This window comes from Anolis carolinensis, chromosome 6 (assembly GCF_035594765.1).
Source record: "Anolis carolinensis isolate JA03-04 chromosome 6, rAnoCar3.1.pri, whole genome shotgun sequence".
In the NCBI taxonomy this organism is placed as follows: Eukaryota; Metazoa; Chordata; class Lepidosauria; order Squamata; family Dactyloidae; genus Anolis; species Anolis carolinensis.
The window spans coordinates 16581737-16605476 of record NC_085846.1 but is presented as its reverse complement, the minus strand read 5'-3'; the positions used below and the strand labels follow the sequence as shown (position 1 = coordinate 16605476).

General features: G+C 40.7%; 1 protein-coding gene across 5 annotated transcripts in view; it reads right to left on the bottom strand.

Annotated features, from left to right (window-relative positions):
* ppp6r1 (protein phosphatase 6 regulatory subunit 1) overlaps positions 1–23740 on the bottom strand; it is a 58085-nt gene that overhangs the window by 12977 nt on the left and 21368 nt on the right. For all 5 annotated transcript variants that reach the window (XM_008118935.3, XM_062958236.1, XM_008118934.3 and 2 more), the window contains exons 2-12: positions 15807–16039; positions 13339–13525; positions 11855–11992; positions 10212–10277; positions 7439–7551; positions 5758–5871; positions 4675–4840; positions 3416–3568; positions 1980–2123; positions 1394–1458; positions 410–525 (exon numbers count right to left, since the gene is read on the bottom strand). In XM_008118935.3, coding sequence (XP_008117142.1) covers positions 410–525; positions 1394–1458; positions 1980–2123; positions 3416–3568; positions 4675–4840; positions 5758–5871; positions 7439–7551; positions 10212–10277; positions 11855–11992; positions 13339–13525; positions 15807–16033 — 1489 coding nt within the window. In that variant the 5' untranslated portion in view covers positions 16034–16039. The remainder of the gene's footprint in view (positions 1–409; positions 526–1393; positions 1459–1979; positions 2124–3415; positions 3569–4674; positions 4841–5757; positions 5872–7438; positions 7552–10211; positions 10278–11854; positions 11993–13338; positions 13526–15806; positions 16040–23740) is intronic.

Below are 23740 nucleotides of genomic sequence, written 5' to 3'. Positions count from 1 at the left end.
CTGAGCTCATTGCCAAGACAAATATAGGGGAAAAAAGGTTTCCAACCATAAGCAAGAATTTAAAGTTCTCAAATTTGAAAAGGTCAGACTTATTCATTTAGTATAAGGATGGCAACACATTGGCTAGAGGCTGTGCCTGCTGCCATTATTTACTCTGCTTGAGAACTTCAGAGAACTGGACACAGAAATCATTTTGCCAGACTAGAAGTGACATCTAATCACTTTTGGACACTGTTTTCTAGAATTTTAAGGCTATTTCTGGAATTGTAATGGTCACATAACAAGCATCACCTGCCTGACTTTTTATGTCCTTTTTACCAAATAATCTTCCTTTCTTACTTCCTAACAAATCTGATCTTGTATACAGCAGTTGGCTCACTAACCTCCTTGCAGCTGCCAGGATACTTACCTTTCAATAGCTGCTTGACTAGAGTAGAGTGTGGCCATTTTTCTGAGCCTTGTGCTAAAGCATTGGCAATGCGGGTGAGATGTCCCATATAGCCCTTGCGCCTGCCCCCATCCAATCTGCAAGAGAAGAAAGGGATAGAGTGGAGGCTGCTGACTGCTATGAATACATCTTTGTACATAAAAAAAGGAACAGGTGGAATGACAAAATAAAGGGAGATCTTAGGGCCCATATGGATTGAGTTTGTCAGTCTGATTTAGGAACGAATGCATTGTTCATAAAGGATAGAAAAAAAGTTAGATATAAATGGCAGTGGTCATACTGGCCAAGGGATTGATGGCCAGTCTCATCCAGACTAGCACTATCCATTTGACTCATAGTGCCTTTCCAAGTCCCAAGCAAAGGACCTTCCCATCATTTGTTGCCTGTTTTGAACCTGGGCTTCTCTACTTCTGCAATGGCATCTACCCTTGAGAGGTGGTCCTTTCCCACAAAACTAAGAGCTTTAATTCACTTCATAAAGCAAACCTTTTTCTATTATCCCTGACTGGGGATTCTGACATTTCAGTGCAACTTGATGTAAGAGCATGTGGTGAAAAATGGGCTACACTTCATCTGCAGTTTCCCATCCGTGGAATAAAGGAATTGAAATAGCCAGGTAAGTACCACACGGAGCTATCAGAAGCAGAAACAGCAAGTGATTATTACCAAAGCCTGAGGAGAAGGGTCAAATAAGAGAGGAAGTTCAAGAAAAGAAGACGGCAGAGAAAAGAGTGAGGTAGTGCCACCAAAGCATGTTTCACGTCATTATGATACACTCCAACATTTCTTGCCTGACTTGCGTTACAGACACTAACAACCTGGAATCCCAGTAACTTTTGTTTACCTCTGAGAGTGCTCAGAACTATTAACTTTATTTAATGGAATGGAAGAGAAAAAGGGAGCCAACTAACTATACCACACCAATCTCCTCAGTTAAATACTTACTGTGATCGTTCATTTTCTTCCCAGGCAGACAAGATTCTTTGGATTAAGCGACACTTCTGCAGCAACTATGGAGAAGGGCAGAGTGCAGTCATGTATGAAAAGAATGCAAGATGGAAACCAGTGCCTGAATCTGAGTAGGGATGGATTCCAGTTTCTCAGTCAGAACCTTAAAGGTCTTAAAGGTTTTTGAAGTTTCTAACTATTATGGGTGTACAAGAAAATACAAACAGGCAAAGGGGATTTATGGTTTATGTTCAACAGCTCAAGGTCTGGATGGAAGGCCAAGTGGCAAAACTGTATTTAATCTATGAAAGCACTGATATAGTAGTTTGTAGATTAGTAATGGGTCAACTAAATCAAAACATCCTCTCCTTCGCCTACTTGCAACCCCCCTCTTTTACTTCACGTATTGTAAGTTAACACTTCCCAGCTCCTCAGATCATGCTAACCACAATTTTTCATCCCTTCAATTTCTATATGTGGGTCCTTATTTTGGAAAAAAAGCCATTGTTTGTTCCTATCTTCAGCAATCTAATACCTCTACAGCAAAAGAACACATACATCCAATTCAAAGCATGAAACCTACATGTTGGATGACAGGGTTCTCCGGAAGGGAATCAGAGTGGTTTTCAATGGTCTCATCCACAGCATGGGAGCTGAAGACACTGCTAAGGCATGCCTCCACCTGAGCATGTAAGAAATTGTTGTATGTATACTTGAAGTAAAGGTCCTGTGAATGAAAGACAGAAGTAGACGATATTGTTGATAGCACGTCCGGGTCCTCGAGGTGACTGGATTATAGCGCCTCTGATATTAAGCGGGATAGCTTAGCCCTTTTGCTCTAGATGGGAGGAGTAGATGAGGGCAGAAATCCAAATCTGTGTAGTCTGTCACATTTTATGAGCATGCTCTAGCTGTGAGTCTGTATCTGGGTTGAACAGCCCCAACTCATGCATCAGTAGGTCCTTGATAATCCCTCGTGCCAATGAGGAAAACACTGGTGTGTGTAGCCAGATATGGCAGTGGAGGCCTACTGATCCGCCATGATCAATTTTCCCACTGAGGCGATCATGGGCTTAGCCAGATCCTTTTGTAGGCCTGTAGGAATTAGTGTCTCCTGCTTGAAAGCTCCACTGCTGGCTGATGTTCGAAGTATGTGGCAACTTTATTCCAGAGAAAGGTCTGGTATGCTCCTATATATGTGCCATAGTGGGCTAGCTTTGCAAAAAAAAAACCTGCTGAGGAATTTATATTATGCCTCATAGTCTCCAACTTATTCCCTTCTCTTGTCAGATAGAGTAGCCTGAATCCTCTGCGAGGACAGAGACTGAGAGACACCCACTACTATGGAATTAGCTTGGGATGTTTCCCTAGCCACCTTGAGAGGTCTATGCGGTTGAGGTTGTTTATCTGCCTTGATGCCTCTCGTTCTGAGTCTGGAGGCAGACACAGACCTTTAACCAACCAAAGGTCAGTATGAAAAGAAAACTGATGTAGGCAGGAGAATCAAACACTTAATAAGATAACTTATCTAGGAGAAATTCCTTGCTGCTGCTAACACTGCAGACAAAAGGAACTGAGGTGCTAGCCCCACCTGACAGCTATATCCTCCAGGTCAGGGTGATCAGGGCTACCACTAAGAGTAGTACCACTATAGAGAATTCTGAGCTGTCTTGCAACTGCACACAAGACCCATATTTGCAATTTCAGAGAAACCACAAAAAGAATCTTCTTAACCAAGAGACAGCCCTAATATCTCTTCAATTGCTTTTCTGTGAATTCAATTTAAAAAAAAAAGACAAGCTTTGTTACTGATTAAGTAGTAAATACTTTCAGGATTATATATTTTGAACAGGGTTTGCCCTATGTCAAAACAATAAAGACACTCACAAATGTGTCATTATTCTAGAAATGTGCATGTCTTTCTAGCAAAATCCTCTTAGATGCAGGTAAGCAAATCTCCCACAAATCAGGAAGAACTGAATTTGAAGCAACTGCTGATGGATACAGGATTGTACTTACCAACATTGTGTCAAGGGCACCAAGCTCTATAATCTCATTCTGCAGGGCTGCATTGTTGGTGCCCAGTGAGCTGGCCAGCAGCTTCACAACATGAAGACGTGTGTTTCCCAAAGGAGGGTCCAAGATTCCCCATGTTGTTTGCAGGGGGTCTTTCTGTAAAAGGGGATGAAATGCAGGAATTTTTTTCTTGCTGTCTCTTGTGTTCCATCTCAATAGCTAAATCTCAAGTAGATAACTTGTCCCATACACTTTACTGAAAGGCTCAATAAGGGACTAGACTGTGAAAAGATTTCACTGCTTTTATTCAGAATGGACTCAAATGACGGGAATATTAATATACCGCATTCCACTTTTCTACATGTCTATGGATGCCCTGCTTCCATCTTTTTCCTGACAAACAACAATCACTACAACACAGCTTCTGAATGAGGTGTCCTTACTTTTGAAACGACTCAAGTATAAACACATTTAAAACAAAAACTCTTCACTTGTGGGTGTTACTATGGTTGGGGTTATGTGGGTTTCTACTACAGTCACAATGATGAACCTCTGCACCTCCAGAGTTTCTCAAACTCGGCTCCTCCAGATGTTTTGGACTTCAGCTCCCACAATTTCTAACAGCTGGTAAACTGGCTGGGATTTCTGGGAGCTGAAGTCCAAAACACCTGAAGGAGCACAGTTTGAGAAAAACTGCTTTAGACCACAGCTTCTTAAATTGTGGGTCTTAACAAATTCTACTCGACAAATGTAGAACAGAAGTACAATAACATCAGAAAGGTTTTCTGAACATCACCTAGTGGCTGTTTTAGACATTTCCATAAATCTTTTGTGTAGTAGACTCTGCAGAAGATACTTAGCTGTACTTCATGAAAAGAAATTTCAGTCTATTTCGTATACCTTGCAAATGCTGATTATCAGTAAATATTTGATTTTTAAACCTATTTTATATACATATATATCCGGGGTCACATAAAATATTTTGGGGCCAAAAAAGGTCCCAAGTAGAAAAGTTTAAGAAATCCTGTTTTAGGCAACAATCCCTACAATAATCTGGGCCCTCTGTATGTTCCAAAACATTTCAAAGATAAAATTTATTTATTTACATCATTTATACCCCGCCCTTCTCACCCGAGGGGACTCAGGGCGGCTCACAGGCTCCCCACTTGCCCCATGGTAATGTTCTGAGGGCATCTTTTGAGGATGTGCCCTCATAGGCCACCCACTTTTGTCACGCCCAATATAAGTTAATGCATACAAACCTTTGGTGGGTCAAGGAGCAGCCGGTGAAGCTCCCTGAGACGCTGTTTGATAGCAAGCAGAGTGCCCTGACTTGCCTGGCTACAAGCCACTTCACAGTTGGGGCCAGACATCTCCATCTGCCCCTCCATGTTGCAGTAAAAGCCTCCCATGCCGCCCAGCTCTGTCCTGCAAGGGATAGTAAGGAAAAACAATGCTAATACAAATAATGAGCTATGGTAGTACAGACCAAAAGACGACTCCTAAGATATCTAGATACTATGATAGGGAAACTCAAACCATTGAATAAATTATGGAAATACAGTTAATTATATCAGATGTTCTATGCTTTTGAAACTCTCTCTCTCTTTGCCATAACCCACTTTGCTTTTCAGATTCACAGTGTTGGAACAAATTTAATTCTGAAGGTTTTATTTGCTCTAATTACTAAAACAAATATGTCAAAAGTGCAAAATGATGTAGTGGAAAGGATGGACACTGCTTTCAATGCAAAGAAGTAGAGCACTGTGAAATAAATTCTAACTGTGACCCCATTGTAGCCCCTCTCCAGTTACCAGAGATTTCACAATTCTCTGCATGCAGGAATGGAAAAGTATTTTGTCAGATGTTGAAACTGACAAAAGAAGATCCCTTTTATACCTCACAGGACAAAACACAACTTGCATTAGAAATTCAAATATATATGAAGCTCCTGACAAATTCTGGAGCAATATATACATATAAACACATACATGCATTTTAAAATGCATATTACAGAAAAAATTACAAGAATACATTTTGTAAATGGGAAAATGTGTACAAAAACAAATATTAGGGAAAAAGTGTACAGAAAATGGATACAAATGTATACAAGAAAACTAAAAGAAAATATTCAGTCCAATATAATAAACAAAAGGTACGACAAAAATGCAAGAGGGATTAGGAGAAGAAAAAATAAATCAACATAGAGAGGTTTTCATGTTAAGGATTATTCTCGTGTGCTGACTAGAATCATCACAAAATGCAACGCTACCTCAAGCACAACACAGTACAGAACATACTTTGCATGGTTCCTGCTGCATGTTAGACCTATCTCCCCCACACACCTGGGTCTGCGTGGTTCCAACAGTGTCAGCAAGACCTGGATCCCATTGACAATGACAGATTCACTCTGTTCTCCATCCAGCATATTGCTTAGCAGCTGCTCAATTGTCTCTTGCCTGAAAACAAAGGAGTGAAATTGAAAGTTATTATTAAACAGTCACATCCTAAAGGCACCAGATCCTACCTGGTCTTAGAAGTTAAGCTGAATCAGTCCCGTTAATACTTAGGAAACCAAATACCAGGTGTTGCAGGGTATATTTCAGAGGAAGAAAATAACAAAACACATATCAAAGAAAACCCTATTAAACTAATGTGACTTGAAGGCACATACACACATGCTCTAAAATTGTGAGTCTGTACTGGCATCAATCCCTGATGCCCCCACAGGCATATAGCAAATAGCAAATAGCAGATAGCAGAGAGAGAGAGAGAGAGAGAGACAGAGAGAGAGAGAGAGAGAATACCTTTTTTTTCCGTGTCAGGAGCAACCTGAGTTGCTTCTGGAGTGAGAGAATTGGCCGTCTGCAAGGACGTTGCCCAGGGGAAGCCAGGATGTTTTGATGTTTTACCATCCATATGGGAGGCTTCTCTCATGTCCCCGCATGGAGCTGGAGCTGATAGAGGGAGCTCATCCGCACTCTCCCCGGCTGGGATTCGAACCTGGCAGCCTTGAGGTCAGCAACCCAACCTTCAAGTCACAAGGCTTTTATCCCCTAGGCCACCGGAGGCTCCAGAGAGAATACCAAGACTGAGTTAGAAATAAATTGAAGAGTAAAACAAAGGAACTATTCCAGAAGCAACAAAACTGAGCTGGAGAACTTTTGACCTTCTAGATATCACTGGACTCCAATTTCCATTGGCCCCGGGAAGACTGGACAAAAGTGAGAGATTAGACTTCTAGTTCATCATCTGCAGGACAACAAGGCCCCCACCTGCATTCCAAAGGTTTCCCATCATGCTATTTATGTGGCAGATGAAGAGAAACTGGAAAAGTCACCCAGCATCATTCCTGGAGGCATGCATAAGGCAGGGTGCCCCCACACAAGGGCAGAGGCTGCAAGTTATTTATTTATTTACAGTATTTATATTCCGCCCTTCTCACCCCGAAGGGGACTCAGGACGGATCACATTGCACACATATAAGGCAAACATTCAATGCCATAACACAGAGCAGAGACAGACGCAGGCATGGGTTGGCCTCGAACTCATGACCTCTTGGTCAGAGTGATTTGTTGCAGCTGGCTGCTAACCAGCCTGCACCACAGCCCGGCCTGCGTTTATCTCTGTCTCTGTTCTATGTTATGGCATTGAATGTTTGCCTTATATGTGTGCAATGTGATCTGCCCTGAGTCCCCTTCGGGGTGAGAAGGGTGGAATATAACCCAAGATCCTGCTGTATACAGTTTTAACATGTCCAACTGCAAAATCATCATCAAGAATGACCCTAAATTTTGACAGACAGAACAGAGTCCCACAGAAAATTCACAATGATTATAAGTTTAAAGCCCATCACAAAATTCAAATTTATTCAATAATTTTTTTAAAATGATTAAGCACTCCATGCTAAACAGACATAGACTGTTGAGGTTTTATCAAAGCTATTTCAGCTGTTGACACTTTATTTTGATGTTAAAGGCAAGAGTACCCATTTATGCCAATGAGGTCATCAAGAATGGCACTTACTTCTCAAGAGTGGCCAGAAGCTGGTCTGGCTCAGGACTGTCCTGGATTTGAATCATTTGCTCACGGCTCAGACGGATTATATCACACAAGGACTGTGAAGCGTTGGAATGTTGCTGCAAGGAGGGGGACGAAAGCAAAGAGCAAAAATGATATTAAAATATCAATTCCAGATACAGCAGCAGCTTGCCACACTGAAAAGTCCATATTCAGTCATCACTTTACATTTTAGCAATCACACATTTCCATTTCTCTGTGCTGTGATCAGCCAAAAGAACTACCCAAAGACAGAAATGGGCAAAATCCACCCCCCAGATGTTTTTCTGCATACTGGAATCCCCAAATGTCTGTAACTCCAAACACACCCAAGAGCAGTGCATTTAGGGCCTTCCTGGTGCTGTCAAAGATCCTGCTGCTTTTGGGTCTCCTTGAGCAAATATATGTGAAAATTTCCCCCACAAATCCCTTGAGGGCAATTTGGCATCCATTTTTAAAAAACGGTTAAGGGCAGTGGCAGAGGGAGAGGGTTGGAGAGGGTTTCCAACATATAATAGAGCGAATATACTCAGAAAACAGGGTTAAAGTTATAATTAATGACTCAAGTACTGAATCTTTTAGTACTGAACAAGGATTAAGGCAGGATTGTCCTCTTTCCCAAGTATTATTTATTTTAGTTATGGAATTATTAGCATCTACGATTAGGAAAGTTAAGGAGATACAGGGAATGGGAGTGGACAATAAAACCAAAGTTAGCTTATTTGCGGATGACAGTAAGGAATCCAGATAGGGCACTAGACCGGATAAATCTACATTTGAACCCGTTTGGGAAAATAACAGGTTTAATAATTAACTGGAAGAAAATGGAGGTAATGACAATAAACCTGGAGGGAAAGGACAAAGATAAAATAATGGATCAATTTAAGATTAAGATTAGAAGCAAAATTAAGTACTTAGGAATTACAATACCTGTAAATTATTCAGAGTTAAAAAATTTAAATTTTTAGACTATTTAGGGAAATCCAAGAATGACTACTGGAATATAAAAATTTAATTTCTCATGGTTTGGCAGAATTGCCATTTTTAAAATGAAACTATTATCTAAATTTAACTTCTTATGTAATATGTTACCTATTAAATTACTAGAGGTTGATCTTAAAAATGGCAGAAATTAGTTAATAAATTTTGTAATGGAACTAGAAGATTTCTGCTACCATGAAGCTTATGATATATTCCACAGAAATTAGGGTGATCAGGAATATCAGAATTAAATACCTATTATGAGACACATATAATAAAGGGAGTGTTTAGGCTGCTCTCGAAACCTAAATTAATCTGGCGGGGACTGGAAGGAAAGTGTTGGCAAAGAGATTATGGGGATATGTTTTTCTTGTCAAAAACTGGCAAAGTAAAAACAACCTGGCTAAAGAGGTTATGGAGACATGGGCTAAGTTAAGAAACAAGATATTTCCAGGAGTTTCTCCTCTAACCCCAATAGTCCTACTGGAAAATTTTCCAGAAGATCTGAGAATTAAACTTAAAAATAAAAAATTAGAGGAGGTGGAAACTGCTCTTTCTTGGAAGGAATGGATACAAAATTCAAGAGGCAACTTTAATAAGTTAAAACAACAAGGTGTCCTGAATTGGTTTGAGAGGCAACAGCTATATAATTGGAAAAATGATTGGTTAGGTAAAAATCCCAGATGTAGAGAGCTGAATAAATATGAAGAATGGCTAAGCAAACTTAAAAATCAAGAAACTTCAGGGAAAGGACTAACTGGGAAAATATACAATGGATTAATAGGGGAAGAAATAGAGCTGAAGCTGTTAGAAAAGGTCTGGGAAGGAGACCTAGGGACCCTGACGGATCTCGATTGGAAAAGGGTTCTAAAATGGAGAGTGGTTAAGAATTTGTGAATAAGATTAAAAGAAAATGTATACAAAATCATATGGAGATGGTATACCACACCGGTTAAGCTACACCGGATGGATAGGAAACAAAGTAACCTCTGTTGGAGATGTGGCATGCATAAAGGGACATATTTTCCTTTATGGTGGGAATGCCCCCAGGTGAAGAGTTTTTGGAATAACGTATGTATAGAAATCAGTAACATTATAGGTTTAAACATCACTCCAGATGCTAGGTTAGCATTATTAATGGACGCCACAAAGTTGAATTTAGAAATGGAAAAGAAAGAATTGGTGATTATTTTACTCACAGCGGCAAAACTTATAATTGCAAGGAAATGGAAGGTAGTAACCAATATCACACTGGAAGCATGGTATGGGAAGGTATGGAATGTAGCTTTAAATGATACATTATCAATGGAAATGAAGGTGTTCAGGGAGGAAATTAATAGATCTGATTTTGATTTATGCTGGTCAGTTTTTATTAAATATGTTCTAGAAAGTGAAAAGGGAAAATAATACAACCTTGTTGGTCAGGAATTTTGGATATGACATTGGTTTAATGGTTGAATTATAAATTTTATGGTAAATGAAATGATACTTGATCAGACCTTGGCGGTGGGGTTGTTTGTAAAATGTTCACTGTATTGTGTTCTGTTTCACTGTAAGTTATTAATGTATGTAAATAAAAATTAATATTATAAAAAAGGCAGTGGCAGAAAGAAGGTCTTCCAAAATCAGGAACGAAGCCCACTAACCCCCAAGATTTGTCAATCTGAGGCCTAAACACTGACTCCCTTCCCATCTCCATAAACATATGACACATTCTCTGCATAGGGGAAATAACTGATGAAGAACATTTGCTACTTACATTGTCATCTTTTGAAGGGTGGATCATCCCAATGAGTCTCTGCACAATTTTCTCCTCATTAAGCCACTTGAAATTACAGGGGGGGAAACAAGAAAAATGATGTGAAGATTAAGCAAGTATCTTTCATTATGAGGACTTCCCTGTTCCATTTACCAGTGCGAAGTGCTCAGGGTTAAAATCATGTGTGCACACAAACAGGGATCCAAAAACATCCCATAGGGCTGAACTTAAGAGTTACAGCAATACTAATACCCTTACTGGCAGATGTCATACAATTCTGGGCAAAGAAATCCTCATAATGAAATACTTTGAGGGAAAATACAGTGAGACACATCTGTCCCAAGCAAATAAATGAAGTCATGCTGCAGAAAGAAGTGCAACACATAAGAATATCCAAAAGGCAAGGTGCCTATAGGGAACCACCTGCTGCACAATGTTGTATGGACCTAGGGATGGCAGTTCTATGGAACAAGAATATTCTGAAATCAGGTATATTTTCACAAAGCCACCCAAATAATGAGTAAATCAGATATTAGTAAAGAGTTAAAGAGCCCAATGGGAACACGGGGAATTATTTTAGAAGACTAGCGCTTGAAGAGATTTCCAGTAGCTTGGTAAGGAAAGCTGGATTAAGTACTATAAACATGTGCATTTTTAGATCACAAGCACCAAGTATCTCTTTCCACTGATAACTAATGTCTTCTTTTCTAGAACAACGTATTCAGATACACAAAGCAAAAGCCAAGGAAACATGCCGTATATACTTGAAGATAAGCCGAGTTTTTCAGCGCTTTTTTTTTTAGTTGAAAAAGCCTCCCTTGGCTTATAATGGTCAAGGCCAGGCAACAGAACCTAGAGGCCATTGTTTGTAATATATGATATATTTCTCTCTTACCTTCCCGTATCAGTGTGTTTTCCAAAGCCTCCTTCCCTCTTAACCAAGGGAATGTTTTGAAAAGGGAAAGACTCCGGTGCAAGTCAGGAAGAAGATAACACACACACACATTAATCTTATGAAAATATTTTCCCCTTAAATATTTGTCAATATCTCCTACAGATATATAGGCATTAACCCCCTGCATGCATTTGCAATCCCTATGCGCTTATATATCTGTATCTATATATCGATATAAATTAATTTTATATATGAATTTCCCCCTCATTTGTTTGCAGGTCCTTGCAAATCCTATATACATATAGATCCATGTACCTATATATCTGTATCCATATATATGCATTATTTAACCTATTGATGCCTCAATTAATGTAATTTTATTGGTATCTATTATTTTTATTTTGAAATTTACCAGTAGCTGCTTCATTTCCCACTCTCAGCTTATACTCAGGTCAATAAGTTATCCCAGTTTTTTGTGGTAAAATTAGGTACCTCGGCTTATATTCGGGTCGACTTATACTCGAGTATACACGGTACATATCACAAGGTTTGCAATCAGGAACGTTCTAAGCAATGAATGAACATATTCTTCAAAAGTCACTTAATTTTCACTTTTAATTCTTCCTGGGAATGAGGCAGACACTTTACTTAAAAAGCTAGCATTCACCAAGCCTCTAACACAATTATGCTTTCTCTTCTTTCAAGGAAGAGGGAAACAGACAGGACTACATAGTAACAAACCTCTTACATTGAATACATCTTGCCTGAGCTGTGGCTGCTCCACACAGGTGAGAAGGCGCAACAGGAGGTCCATGATGGCCGAGGTACCGATGTGGCATAGCAGCAGGTTGACAAAGTCATCCTTCTTGCGCAGGAAGGCAACTATCTGAAAGACAGCCAAGCATGTTAGTGAAAAGGAAAAGGCAAGACCCTTTCTGGACATAGCTGGGATGTGCTGTCCTATTTATCATACAAGAATCAAACCATGGAATGCTCATCAAAAGAGAGGTATATTACAACTAAGTTAATTGACAAGTGTTGCATGAGCTCTTTTGAACAGGTATCAGCTATACTGGACATTTAAGAGCCAGTGTGGAAGCCAGAATGCTGAACAATGATTCTGGAGACGAGGATTCAAACCCCTATTTGGACATTTATTTATTTCGTGTCAAAAGCATTGTACAACAAATACATTTCAAATAATGGAAATAAAAAAAAGAAGAAATCACAAGCAACTAAATAGTTTTGGACCAAAAGCGGGCAACAGCAACCGCATTGTCTGTAGCTTTAAACAACTCCTCCTCCGTGCATGAGGCAGGGCATTGTGGGCAAGCATACATATGCTGAGTTGTTTGTTCAGCTCCACAGACACACAAGGTGGAGGATTCCTCCAGGTAGTGCCACCTTGTCAAGTTGTCTTTTGATCTGCCCACTCCACTTCTGAGTCTGTTCAGGGACTTCCAAGTTGCCCATTCTTGGTTTGCCCCTGGAGGAAGACCCTCTGGGGGGGTCATCCAGTTAGAATGGCCAGGTTTAGCTGCCCAGAGGGACACCCTTGCTGTTGCTGAAGGAACATCAAGAGGAGTGGTGGTTCTCATGAAGCCCTTCCTTGATTTGAGTCTGGTGGGAGGAGGGTGATAGCCATGCAGTGGGTGGCTTTCACAATGTTCGACCTTTTTTCTCTCACCGTTAGCAGCAACTTCCCGTCGCACGTCAGGAGGGGCAATGCCAGCTAACTTGTAGAGTTTATCAATTTGGACATGGAAACCCACTAGTTCACCTTGAGCAAGTCACATTCTCTCAGCCTTTGAGGAATGCAAAGGCCTCTAAACAAAACTAATCAATAAAAGGCTATAGGTTTTGGGCCATTTTTGATATGATTCAAAACTTCCATGAATGACTCAGAGTGCATCCTTTTATAGAATTTACAATTTACAATGTAAGGAGTTCAAAAGAAAGTGCTCAGAAACCAATTGCCTTTTTCATTATGGATATACCAAGTGTCACCACATGAGGGTGCACTGGTAAGAAGACATTAATCTCATGTTTATTATAAACATACCTTCCAAATATTCCAAACTATTCCAACGACCCAAAATACAAGTACCTATATTAGAAAGCATTGATACAGAACTTCTTTTAGTCACATAAAATCATTTAGAGTGTTGGGTCATTTGAACCCCAGCGGAGAGAACAAGTAATAGTTGTAAGCCAGAGCGTGTGAGACATCACCTGATCAGTCTTACGATTGATAAGAATTCCCATGACTTTGCTGAAGAAGCTGGCCAGCAGTGGGTTGAGGATACCACCAGTCTGAAGAAAGCTGTACAAGCGCCTCAGGAGAGACTCATCCTCACCCAACGCGTCGTTTATCTGCGTGACATCTGATGTCAGTATCTCACATGACACACTTGGGTACCTATAGGAGATAAGTCTTTTTTAAAAGTGTGCTGCCACATCAAATCCTGATGCATGGATATCGCTGCCAGCCTCTAACCTTTGACTGATGGCTGTGCAGATGAAAAAGACAGTTCAGTCCTGCATTGCTCAACTGTCTTGCTAAATATTCAGGAATCTCCAGTACAAGAGACACATAACACGTTTGGGTTGGGTGATCTACAATTCTGCCAGGAAAATTCCATCTGGTGAAAAGCCAAACCTCTTTAAATCATGCAGTATGCAATTTATACGTGGTTGTTGTATGTATTCCAGGCTGTATGGCCATGTTCCAGAAGTATTCTCGCCTAACGTTTCACCCACATCTATGGCAGGCATCCTCAGAGGTTGTGAGGCTTGCTCATTACACATTCTGCACAATTTATTCTATTTCTTACAATTATGCATGGCATTGAATCCTTGCCAACTGATCACTGAATAGTAACTTATTTTAGCACTGAGGTTTGGCATGCTTTAGCCACATAGTTTCAAGACTATGGGACAATCACTCTCTCAGCCTGAACCAACGATATGAGGATAATGTCCCGAGGAAAAAAGTCATGAGCTTAATGGAGGAAAATCTTCACTGCTACAAAAGATGGGGACTCACGTATTCTTTTCTATGGCATCTGAAGTTCTGCTTCCCAATATGGTCAATGCACCCCCAAATTGCAAATCTCCAAGTATCATCACAGACAGGTTGTATGTTACAGAAACTTAAGAAATGAACTATTATACCAGGATTATCTGAAGGCAATGACAAATTTAGGGATGTGACATGAAATAGGTTAATTCCTTAATCATGTTACTATGCCTTTCCTTTCCCAGGCAGGAAGTGATTTGAGATAGAAAGCACTTTTAATAAAACTAATCAACGGAATTGTATAAACAAAAAACTATTCATTTTGGCTGTACTTTGCTGCTTTATAAATTTCAACAATCGTTTGCACAAAATGCTTTGTTTTTTATCTGCTGATTGTTTAATGGCACACCTACCAAATTTAGTATGCAGAGTTCCAGTTCAATTATCTCCAGGACTGCCTGAGAACATTTTAATACCATGAACGGCTTTTGGAAAGAAAGATTACAGTATGCTGAACGTCCATCTTGGGAACTTTGCCAAAGCAAAAGCCTGAATTTCATTCAGAAACGGCAAGATTTAGGCTGTTGTTTTTTCAATGTTGATCACAGCTAAATCATCATTAATTAATAAATCATCATTTATCTTGATCATAGACAGAAGATCATAATACCACAGTGACATCTACTCCTTGCTGCAGAGGTATGCATTGGGTGGAACATAGGCCACATGTGTCCCTCAAGGCCATTTATGTTGCTTTGGCACCCCAAACTGATTTTGCCCAATAAAATAATTAGAAATAACACGACTATTGTTTATCTCAGAGTGCCATTCATCTGGAAAACAAGACATCTGGCCTGTAACTTTTTAAAAGAAACTCAATTTTACAAAACAATTTTGCTAATCAAAGGATCCTGGAGTTTGGAAAACGGGACCCAGACCCGATCCCATGCTTTGTGCATTGAAATGGTTAGATGCTGGACGGTTGGATGCTCTAGATTTTCAATCAATTCACACACAAATGAGTATCATAGCTGTATCTTCCTTCTTTTTGTACTGCTTCACCCTCATGCATCACCTTTAGTATTGAAACCATAGTAAACTTTCATTCCTGAAATGGGAAGTGGTTTCAATCAAACCTGGATTCCAATGCAAGAGCAAGTACATGAGACGGAGGCATGTTACCAGCATTTTAAATCATGTGAAACCTCCATATTTTCCATTAGCTCGGGGCTCATGTTTCTTCATTTAATAAGCTTTGAGCTGGAACCATAACTTAACTGAAATTTGTTAATTCAAATATTATACCTAATCACAGTTAACGAAAACCATGACTCCAGATTCCAGTTCACCAATTTAGATGTCACATTAAACAAGCAAGATGCCTGAATTAAGCCATTACCCTGAGATTTTCACATCAAGACTGAAATCCCAACTTTGGGATAGAGATAAGTTATAAAGAGAATAACACATTAATAAACATCATGATCAAAAAATAAATGTGTGATTCTCCAACCAAGTATGAAACCTTGTAAAACATGACACAAGTAGCCCAATGACTAAAAGGGAAGATGGTGTGGTCAGTCTCTTTAATTCTTTTAATACTCATTTTGAAGAACAGGTTTTTCAATTTTTGAAAACAAAAAACTTTGCAAGCTCTTCAGATTTCATATTCATCACTTACTTGTAGCGCACTCTCTCATCCACATCTCCAGGGGGCTCCTCTGTCACGCAGGTGACCAGCGCTTCCATGTGTTGGGGCTGCACCAGGAAGTCCACCAGCTTGCGGTTGACCACCTTGCACTCCTGCAACACATCCTCCTCATCCAGAAGCTCAAAGAGAGTCACGTTGCCACGCTCCAAGAGGGTGTCAATATGAGAGGTCGTGTGGAGGTCAAACTTCCAGAACATGGCTTGCTGTGGAAGGTAGGAAAATATGGAGGAGCCATCAAAAAAGGAGAAGAAATATTAATGCATGTAAGTCTCTAAGTAAAACTGACCACATCAATACTCCCTCAATACAAGAGTGGCTGCCCAGGAACAGCAGCAGCCAAGGCTGGCCACAAAGCTAACACATTTCAAAATTAAATAGTAGGGACTCAAGAAAGAAGAAATCTCTGAAAGAAGGAGAAGAGGTTTAAGTTGCAAAGACAGATCTGTGTCATGGAAAAAATGGATAGCTATAGGGGAATGCACAGCACACTTGAGGGCTAAAAGACAAAGACTACAGTTCTCATTTGAAAGCAACTGAAAAATTAAAGGAACAGCAATGGATTCTGATGAGACGATCATCCTGGGAACAAAAAAGCTAAAATCAAATGGCTGAGAAACCATCAGACTTCAGAAGATTGAAGAAAAGGTTGCTAGGAAGGGAAGAATTTGAAAGGCTCTCCTGGAGCTTGTGTTGAAGGGGCGTCTCTCCAAAAAGAACAAATTATGGAACTCTAAGCACAGAGGTGCTGTAATCTGATCATTTCAATCTGGGTGCTAAATTGTAAAGGAAGGTCAGGTTGGATAGCTGGAAGAACCTGGAAAACTACTGGTATGGTTTGCACATCACATTTCTAAATTAGGAATAAATATCTGGAATATTCAAGACAAATTAAAGGAAGCATTTCTTTACACTTCACACAAAAAGCCCTATAAACTTTCTGTAAGAACCATAGACTATTTTTCACTATCATGTTGGGATGGTCACTACTCAGGGCAGTTTTTTAAAAGGGATGAATGCATGGAGCATAAGGCTATCAATGTCTACCAGTTAAAAGGGCTTTCTATATACATACATGTCTAGTATCTTCAAGGAACAGGGATGAATTCATGGAACATAAGGCTATCAATGTCTACCAGTTATAAGGGCTTTCTATATACATACATGTCCAGTATCTTCAAGGAACACCGTGCCCCTTGAATATCAAATTAATGGGAAGACATGAACAAGAGTAAAATTGCACAGATGTCCTGCTGTGCGTTTTCCACAGGCATCTGGCTGGCTGCTGTGAGAACAAAACGATGGACTAGATAAGCCTTTTATCTGATCCAGCAGGGCTCTTCTTACATTCTTACATCTGTTCATTCTAGGTCATTTGGTACGATTAATTATTTCTCAGGCCTGAGTTTGTCAGGTTTTTTAAAGGCCTGATCGCCCTTTATAAGTGTTACGCTAATGTCTGCCACACTCCACCTCAGCAATAATCTGTACAACAGGTGAATATAACACATGTATTAATTCAAACAGTGCCTCAAAAGCAATTGTTATCCCAATTACAGCAGATCCACTGAAACAATGGAACTTACATTAGTGCTAATTTACTAAATTGATACAACCAGCCTATACTACTTAAGACTAATGAGTGGATTTAAGCCAATGCACTTTGAGCAATTTTCTGTTCAACAGAAAATGAAAAAAAAACATTCACATTTACTGCAATTTCTTAGATGACTAATTCTGTTTCTTAAAGAGCCCCTGACCTTCTGACTCCTATTATAGCTGATTGGTCAGTGGCTCCTTTTCAAGCTAATCACCCAAGAAACAATAGTTACTCTAATGCATTGTCATTTATATTACTTTGATTAAAAAAAAATTCTCACACACCTATCAGATTTCTCTTTCAGCTTTGAGGAGCTGCCCTTTCGGTATCTTCCACAAACATGCCTCAATCTATGTGCATAAATGTATTTTTATTTATTGTATTTATTTATATATACCCTGCTTTATCTCTCCCAGAGGAGACTCAAAGTGGCTTAACATAAAAGCATTTTCATATAAAACCTATGGGAGAAAATTAACCTAGGAACATTAAAGCATTCCTTTCATGTGCAAAGACCTCTAGATTGTGATACTACTTCTCACAATGGCAAAAGAAAAACAAAGCAGCCTTTCTTGTAAAGTCATGCAAAGGGAATCATATGAGCATAGCAGTAACGAGTGAGGCCGAGAAGAAGAGACAGGAAGGAGATTAGCAAGACTCCACTGTCAAAAGGCATTGAATCTGCCCTGGCCCTGGTTAATTCTGAGGCAGGCATTGCCAGTCTCAGGATTTGGTCTTGAACTTTCTCTGCTTCACATTTCAAAAATAATTTTTAATCCCTTCTCAACTGGTATGTCAGGGTAGTTAAATAGGCGATGGAGTAGTTCTCCCCCATGTTTTCAACAGCAAGTTAGCAGCCAAATATGGATTCTGAGTCATGGGAGGACACCAGAATGATTTTATGTATGCACAGTACAATTTCTTTAGGAAACTTCGGTTAAGCAAGATGACGCTTTTTGTGGGTGTGTTTGTAAGTCTCAGAAACTACAACTGCAATTCAAATGTGGCAAAAAGACTTTCTGCATGACTTCTGGGGGATGGGGGGAGGGAAACCTGGGCAGAAACGAATAGTCTCTTGGCTACGCCCTGCTTCCCTTTTCAACCTCGTTGCCACCACAACTGTAAAGGCCAAAAGTTTTCACCCGGTTTCCAAGCAACCGCTACACAAGGCTTTTGCAACATAGCAGAGCAGAGCAGACTGCCTGGCTTTGACCGCAGCCCTCAGATCAACTCAAGAGAGACTGATGTTCAATGCAGGCTGCCAAAATGCAAGAAGCAGAGGAAGAGAGAGAAGGTGAATACAGGATGTGGAGTTTACCTCCTTACTGTATTGCATCTAAGGTTGAATGTTCCTAGGTTTATTTTCTCCTATAGGTATTTTACTAAAAATTTCATTACAACCCATAAACTCAAAATAAATGATGGAGTCAATCCTGTAAGGCTAAATTGGTTATTAAATCATTAATATATTGCCTTTTATAATTTAAAAAAACCCAAGAGTGCTATGGCACCCAAATTGCAATCTTTTCCCAAAAAAAACAGCAGGCATATGTGCGTGTATATGTACACAAAAACCCGCAGACCAAGTATACAATTAAAAGTAAGAGTTTAAGATTCTTATAGCAATAAAGATGTTTATTACGTTAAGCTAGTGAAGGGGAACCTTTTAACTGATGCTGCCTGTGGGGGTTTCCCCATCCAGCCAATAAGTTCTTTCTGCTGTTATCTCCTTAGAGCTTTGCAATAAAAAAGCTGCTACAATGAGATTTATGCTTTTTACTAGTGATAGATAAAATGTCTGAAACAATAAGTTACATCAGGTCCCATCTCTCCTCAAATCTGTCCTGCCTCCATCTGAAACCATGTATTTGTTTCAATTCTGCAATTAAGTTGCCCAAATCAACTGACCAAGCTTCAAGACCAAGAGGGCATTTCAGCTCAAACTTTGTATTGCAACTACACTCTATCCATTATACCATACAAGTTCTCAATTCCATTCAAATCAAATATAGAGATGTTTGTGGCATTTCAAATAGAATGCAGTTGCTGGCTATCATAATTTCATATGTTTCTATTAAAAGACATTTTCAAGGGACATGCATTAAGTAATCCATGTGCTTCTCCCTTCAATAAATGGCCATGGAAGTCTTACTTTGTGTTTTGTAGGCTACTCATAGCTTGGGGAAAAAACATAACCTAACCTTTTTTTCCTGCACAATTTTAACCTGGACTTGTTTGGACAGCTCCTAGATCTTCATGAGGCTATTTGTTTAGTTATGCTGTCCAACAGAAGCCTTTCAGAAACCAGAGTATTTAATCTGGGATCATGTGGCAGTGGAACTGCATATAAAGATACTCCACTCAACTGCTTGGGTGACTTTTGGAAGCAAAGGGCATCTTACAGCAAAGGAGGTGAATATTTATTGAACTAAAAAGTGACATTTATTTCTGTTTACTTAACCTTTCTGTCATAATAAAACTATTTTGCACTTTCACATTACTGAGTATCTTATATGCATTACGTAGTAACAATACCAATTAAATCTCTTTCAAATCTAGGTTACATTCCAACAAAAGATGGAAAAGTCAGCAAGGTTAATACTTTTGCAAGTCACTATGTACGATATATAGTTTTCTAATTGGGGAAAAACACGGATTTTCTAGAACTAACGCCATCAAGTATAGGTTATTACACGTTTGTTATGTTTCCTTTCCCTCATTCTGTTAAGGGTAAACCTAAATGCCCTAAAGACACCAGACACCACCTGATATTGGAAGCTAAGCAACACCAGTTTGTACTTGGATGGAAGACCGCCAACAAATACCAGGCACTATCAGCTATATTTCTGAGAAAGGACTTGGCAAGCCCACTTCCTTGCCTAAGAAAACCCTATGAAGTTCATGGAGTTTCCATACACACACTCGAAGACACATACATAAATCATAAACCAATAAGGAGGTAGACCAGCTCCTTTTTGTTACAGGACCCTATATATGTGAGTGCTCAGGATTTTACCTAAAAGGTAATCCCTCAGTATCTGTAAAGTAGCAGGTCCAGAAGGCCCAGTCTGACTCCACTCCACTTCCTCAGAGAAGTGGAATCAGGTTCTATAACAGAAGGCAAAAGCAGCTTGTGTACAAGCCTTGTAGTAATCATACAAACCAGATTTGCTCTCCTAATTCTCTCTTTATCATCAACTTTCTTAAAAATAAAAATAAATGTTATTCCCTTTTAAAAACATACCTCTTTGTGCAAAAATTTACTTAACAGTTTTGGAAAATCCCTAGCGATTTTCAAAAGAAATCCCCCTCTAAGCCAAGCCCACAGAGGAGATTAGAAGCATGGGCTGAGTGGAAGAGTGAAAGATTAAACTACATTTTATACAATTTAGGTCTTAAAGAGATTTCAGAAAAGGAAAACCCTCCACACATAATGCATTTTTTTTGTTTTTCTACTTTCTTTGGTTAGCTCAATGTTATTAAGCTTTCACGACTGCCCGCATAGCGTCTGCAGCCAACAGGCCATCGGAGTTGTTCCGAGTTGTTGGGGAGCTACTGCGGCCTCCTGAGACCCAGGGGCTTCCTGATGACTTGGCAACTCGGTGCAGCGATTTCGCGCACCATTTTGCAGGCAAAGTTGCTCAGATACGTCGTGAGTTGGACTCCAGCTTAACTGTGGTCCCAGCGGAGGTAACCGAGGTACCTGTCTGTTCGATCTTATGGGATTCTTTCCGGCTTGTCCTTCCTGATGACGTGGAGGGGATTCTTGGGTCTGTGAGGGCGACCACTTGCGCTCTGGATCCTTGTCCCTCTTGGCTGGTTAAACTGGCCAGGGATGGGTTGTTGGAGTGGTTTGTGGCTATAATAAATGCCTCCTTGGGTCAGGGGTCATTTCCATCTTGTTTTAAGCAAGCGGTGGTAAAACCGCTACTAAAAAAGACCTCGTTAGACCCATCGGTTTGTGACAACTACAGACCAATCTCCAACCTCCCATTTCTGGGCAAGGTTCTGGAGCGGGTGGTTGCCACGCAGCTCCAGGGGTTTCTCGATGATACCAATTTTCTGGACTGCTCGCAGTCTGGCTTCAGGCCTGGGCACAGTACTGAGACGGCTTTGGTTGCCTTGGTGGATGACCTCCGCAGGGAACTGGACAGGGGGAGTGTGACCCTGTTGGTTCTCCTGGATATCTCAGCGGCTTTCGATACCATCGACCATGGTATCCTTCTGGGACGACTCTCTGGGATGGGGCTCGGTGGCACAGTTCTGCTGTGGCTTCGGACCTTCCTGGAGGGTCGTTCCCAGATGGTGAAGCTGGGGGATACCTGCTCGGACCCCTGGCCATTGACCTGTGGGGTTCCGCAGGGATCTATCTTATCCCCCATGCTTTTTAACATCTACATGAAACTGCTGGGAGAGGTCATCCGGAGTTTTGGAGGGCGTTGCCATCTCTACGCAGATGACACGCAAATCCACTACTCGTTCCCATCTGACTCCAAGGAAGCCCCTCGGATGCTGAACCAGTGCCTGGCCGCTGTGGCGGACTGGATGAGGAGGAACAAGCTGAGAATCAGTCCCGACAAGACAGAGGCCCTCCTGGTCAGTCGCTCGTCTGATCGGGGTATTGGGTGGCAGCCTGTGCTGGACGGGGTTGCACTCCCCCTGAAATCACAGGTCCGCAGTTTGGGGGTCCTCCTGGACTCAGCGTTGACGCTTGAGGCTCAGGTGTCGGCGGTGGCCGGGAGGGCCTTTGCACAACTCAAACTTGTGCGCCAACTGCGACCATACCTCGTGAAGTCTGACTTGATCACGGTGGTACATGCCTTAGTTACGTCTAGACTGGACTACTGTAATGCACTCTACGTGGGGCTTCCCTTGAAGACGGCCCGGAAATTACAATTGGTCCAACGCTCGGCTGCCAGATTAATAACGGGGGCAAGTTACAGGGAGAGATCCACTCCCTTGTTTAAGGAGCTCCACTGGCTGCCGTTTATCTTCCGGTCCCAATTCAAGGTGCAGACCATCATCTATAAAGCCCTAAATGGTTTGGGACCCACCTACCTCCGTGACCGTCTCTCCCTCCATAAACCTGCCCGATCTTTACGATCATCCGGGGAGGCCCTTTTATCACCACTGTCGTTATCCCAGGCCCGCCTTGTGAGTACAAGGGAGAGGGCCTTTTCTGCTGTGGCCCCCCGACTATGGAACTCACTGCCTACTGAAATCAGGCAAGCTCCCACTTTGTTAGCTTTTAGGAAAGACCTGAAAACATGGCTCTTCCGCTGTGCTTTTGGTGAGTAACTTCTGTTATATATTTCGGTGTTACTCCCCCCAAACATCTATCCTCTAAACTGCCCCACTCTCATATGTCCCTGTACACATTGGAGTACCCCTCTGTCCCTCACACTCCGGGTTTTATCTTTGTGTTCATGCGGCCTGCTCTTGTTTGACTGTTTCTTGATTTCTTGATGTGATGTTTATTTTTATGTATTGTATTATTTTTAATTATGTTATGATATGCTGTTTTATATTTTATTATATTGTATTGCTTTGGGCATGGCCCCATGTTAGCCGCCCCGAGTCCCTGCTGGGGAGATGGTGGCGGGGTATAAATAAAGTTTTATTATTATTATTATTATTATTATTATTTGAAACACAGAGCCATGCCAAATCCTAGGTGAGCGACCAAACCCTTGATGAGTGAAATGTTTCAAAGGACAGACCCAAATACTGTTGGGTTTAACATGAAAAGACTCTTTGCTAAGTGTTATTTCTATGGTTATGCCAAGCCAAGCTAATACTGTCACATTGCCTTTTCTCTCATTTTAATAGGTTAGGTTCTATGTGACAAAGGGTATTGAAGATAGGACAATGCCTCCAAGCTCAAAGTATTCCTGTATTTTACTGATTTCCCCACCACCACACACACTATTATGGCTGTATGCATGGATATAAACCAATTCCTCCATTAAGGTCAGGCAACTTGTAATCCAATTAACACAGCCCATTTAACAAGGCATGAAAGAGGCTGATGAACAACATTTACACTCCAGCAATTAAAAGTGAAAGTTCTTCTTAGAGGCTCTTCCACCATCCACTCAGATCTTCCAAATGGTACCAAGAGAATGAATGCCAGCAGATGTGGGCAAGAGTTATTTTATCCATATCAAAATACTGCAAGGAAGCTACCAAGCATAGAGAACTAAGCAAAGAAAGCAACACTGCTATTCAAATAGTGGTTGGTGGACCAGGGTTAGGCCACAAACCATGAGTTTTCAGTTCATGGCAAGTTTATAGAAAACAATGTGAA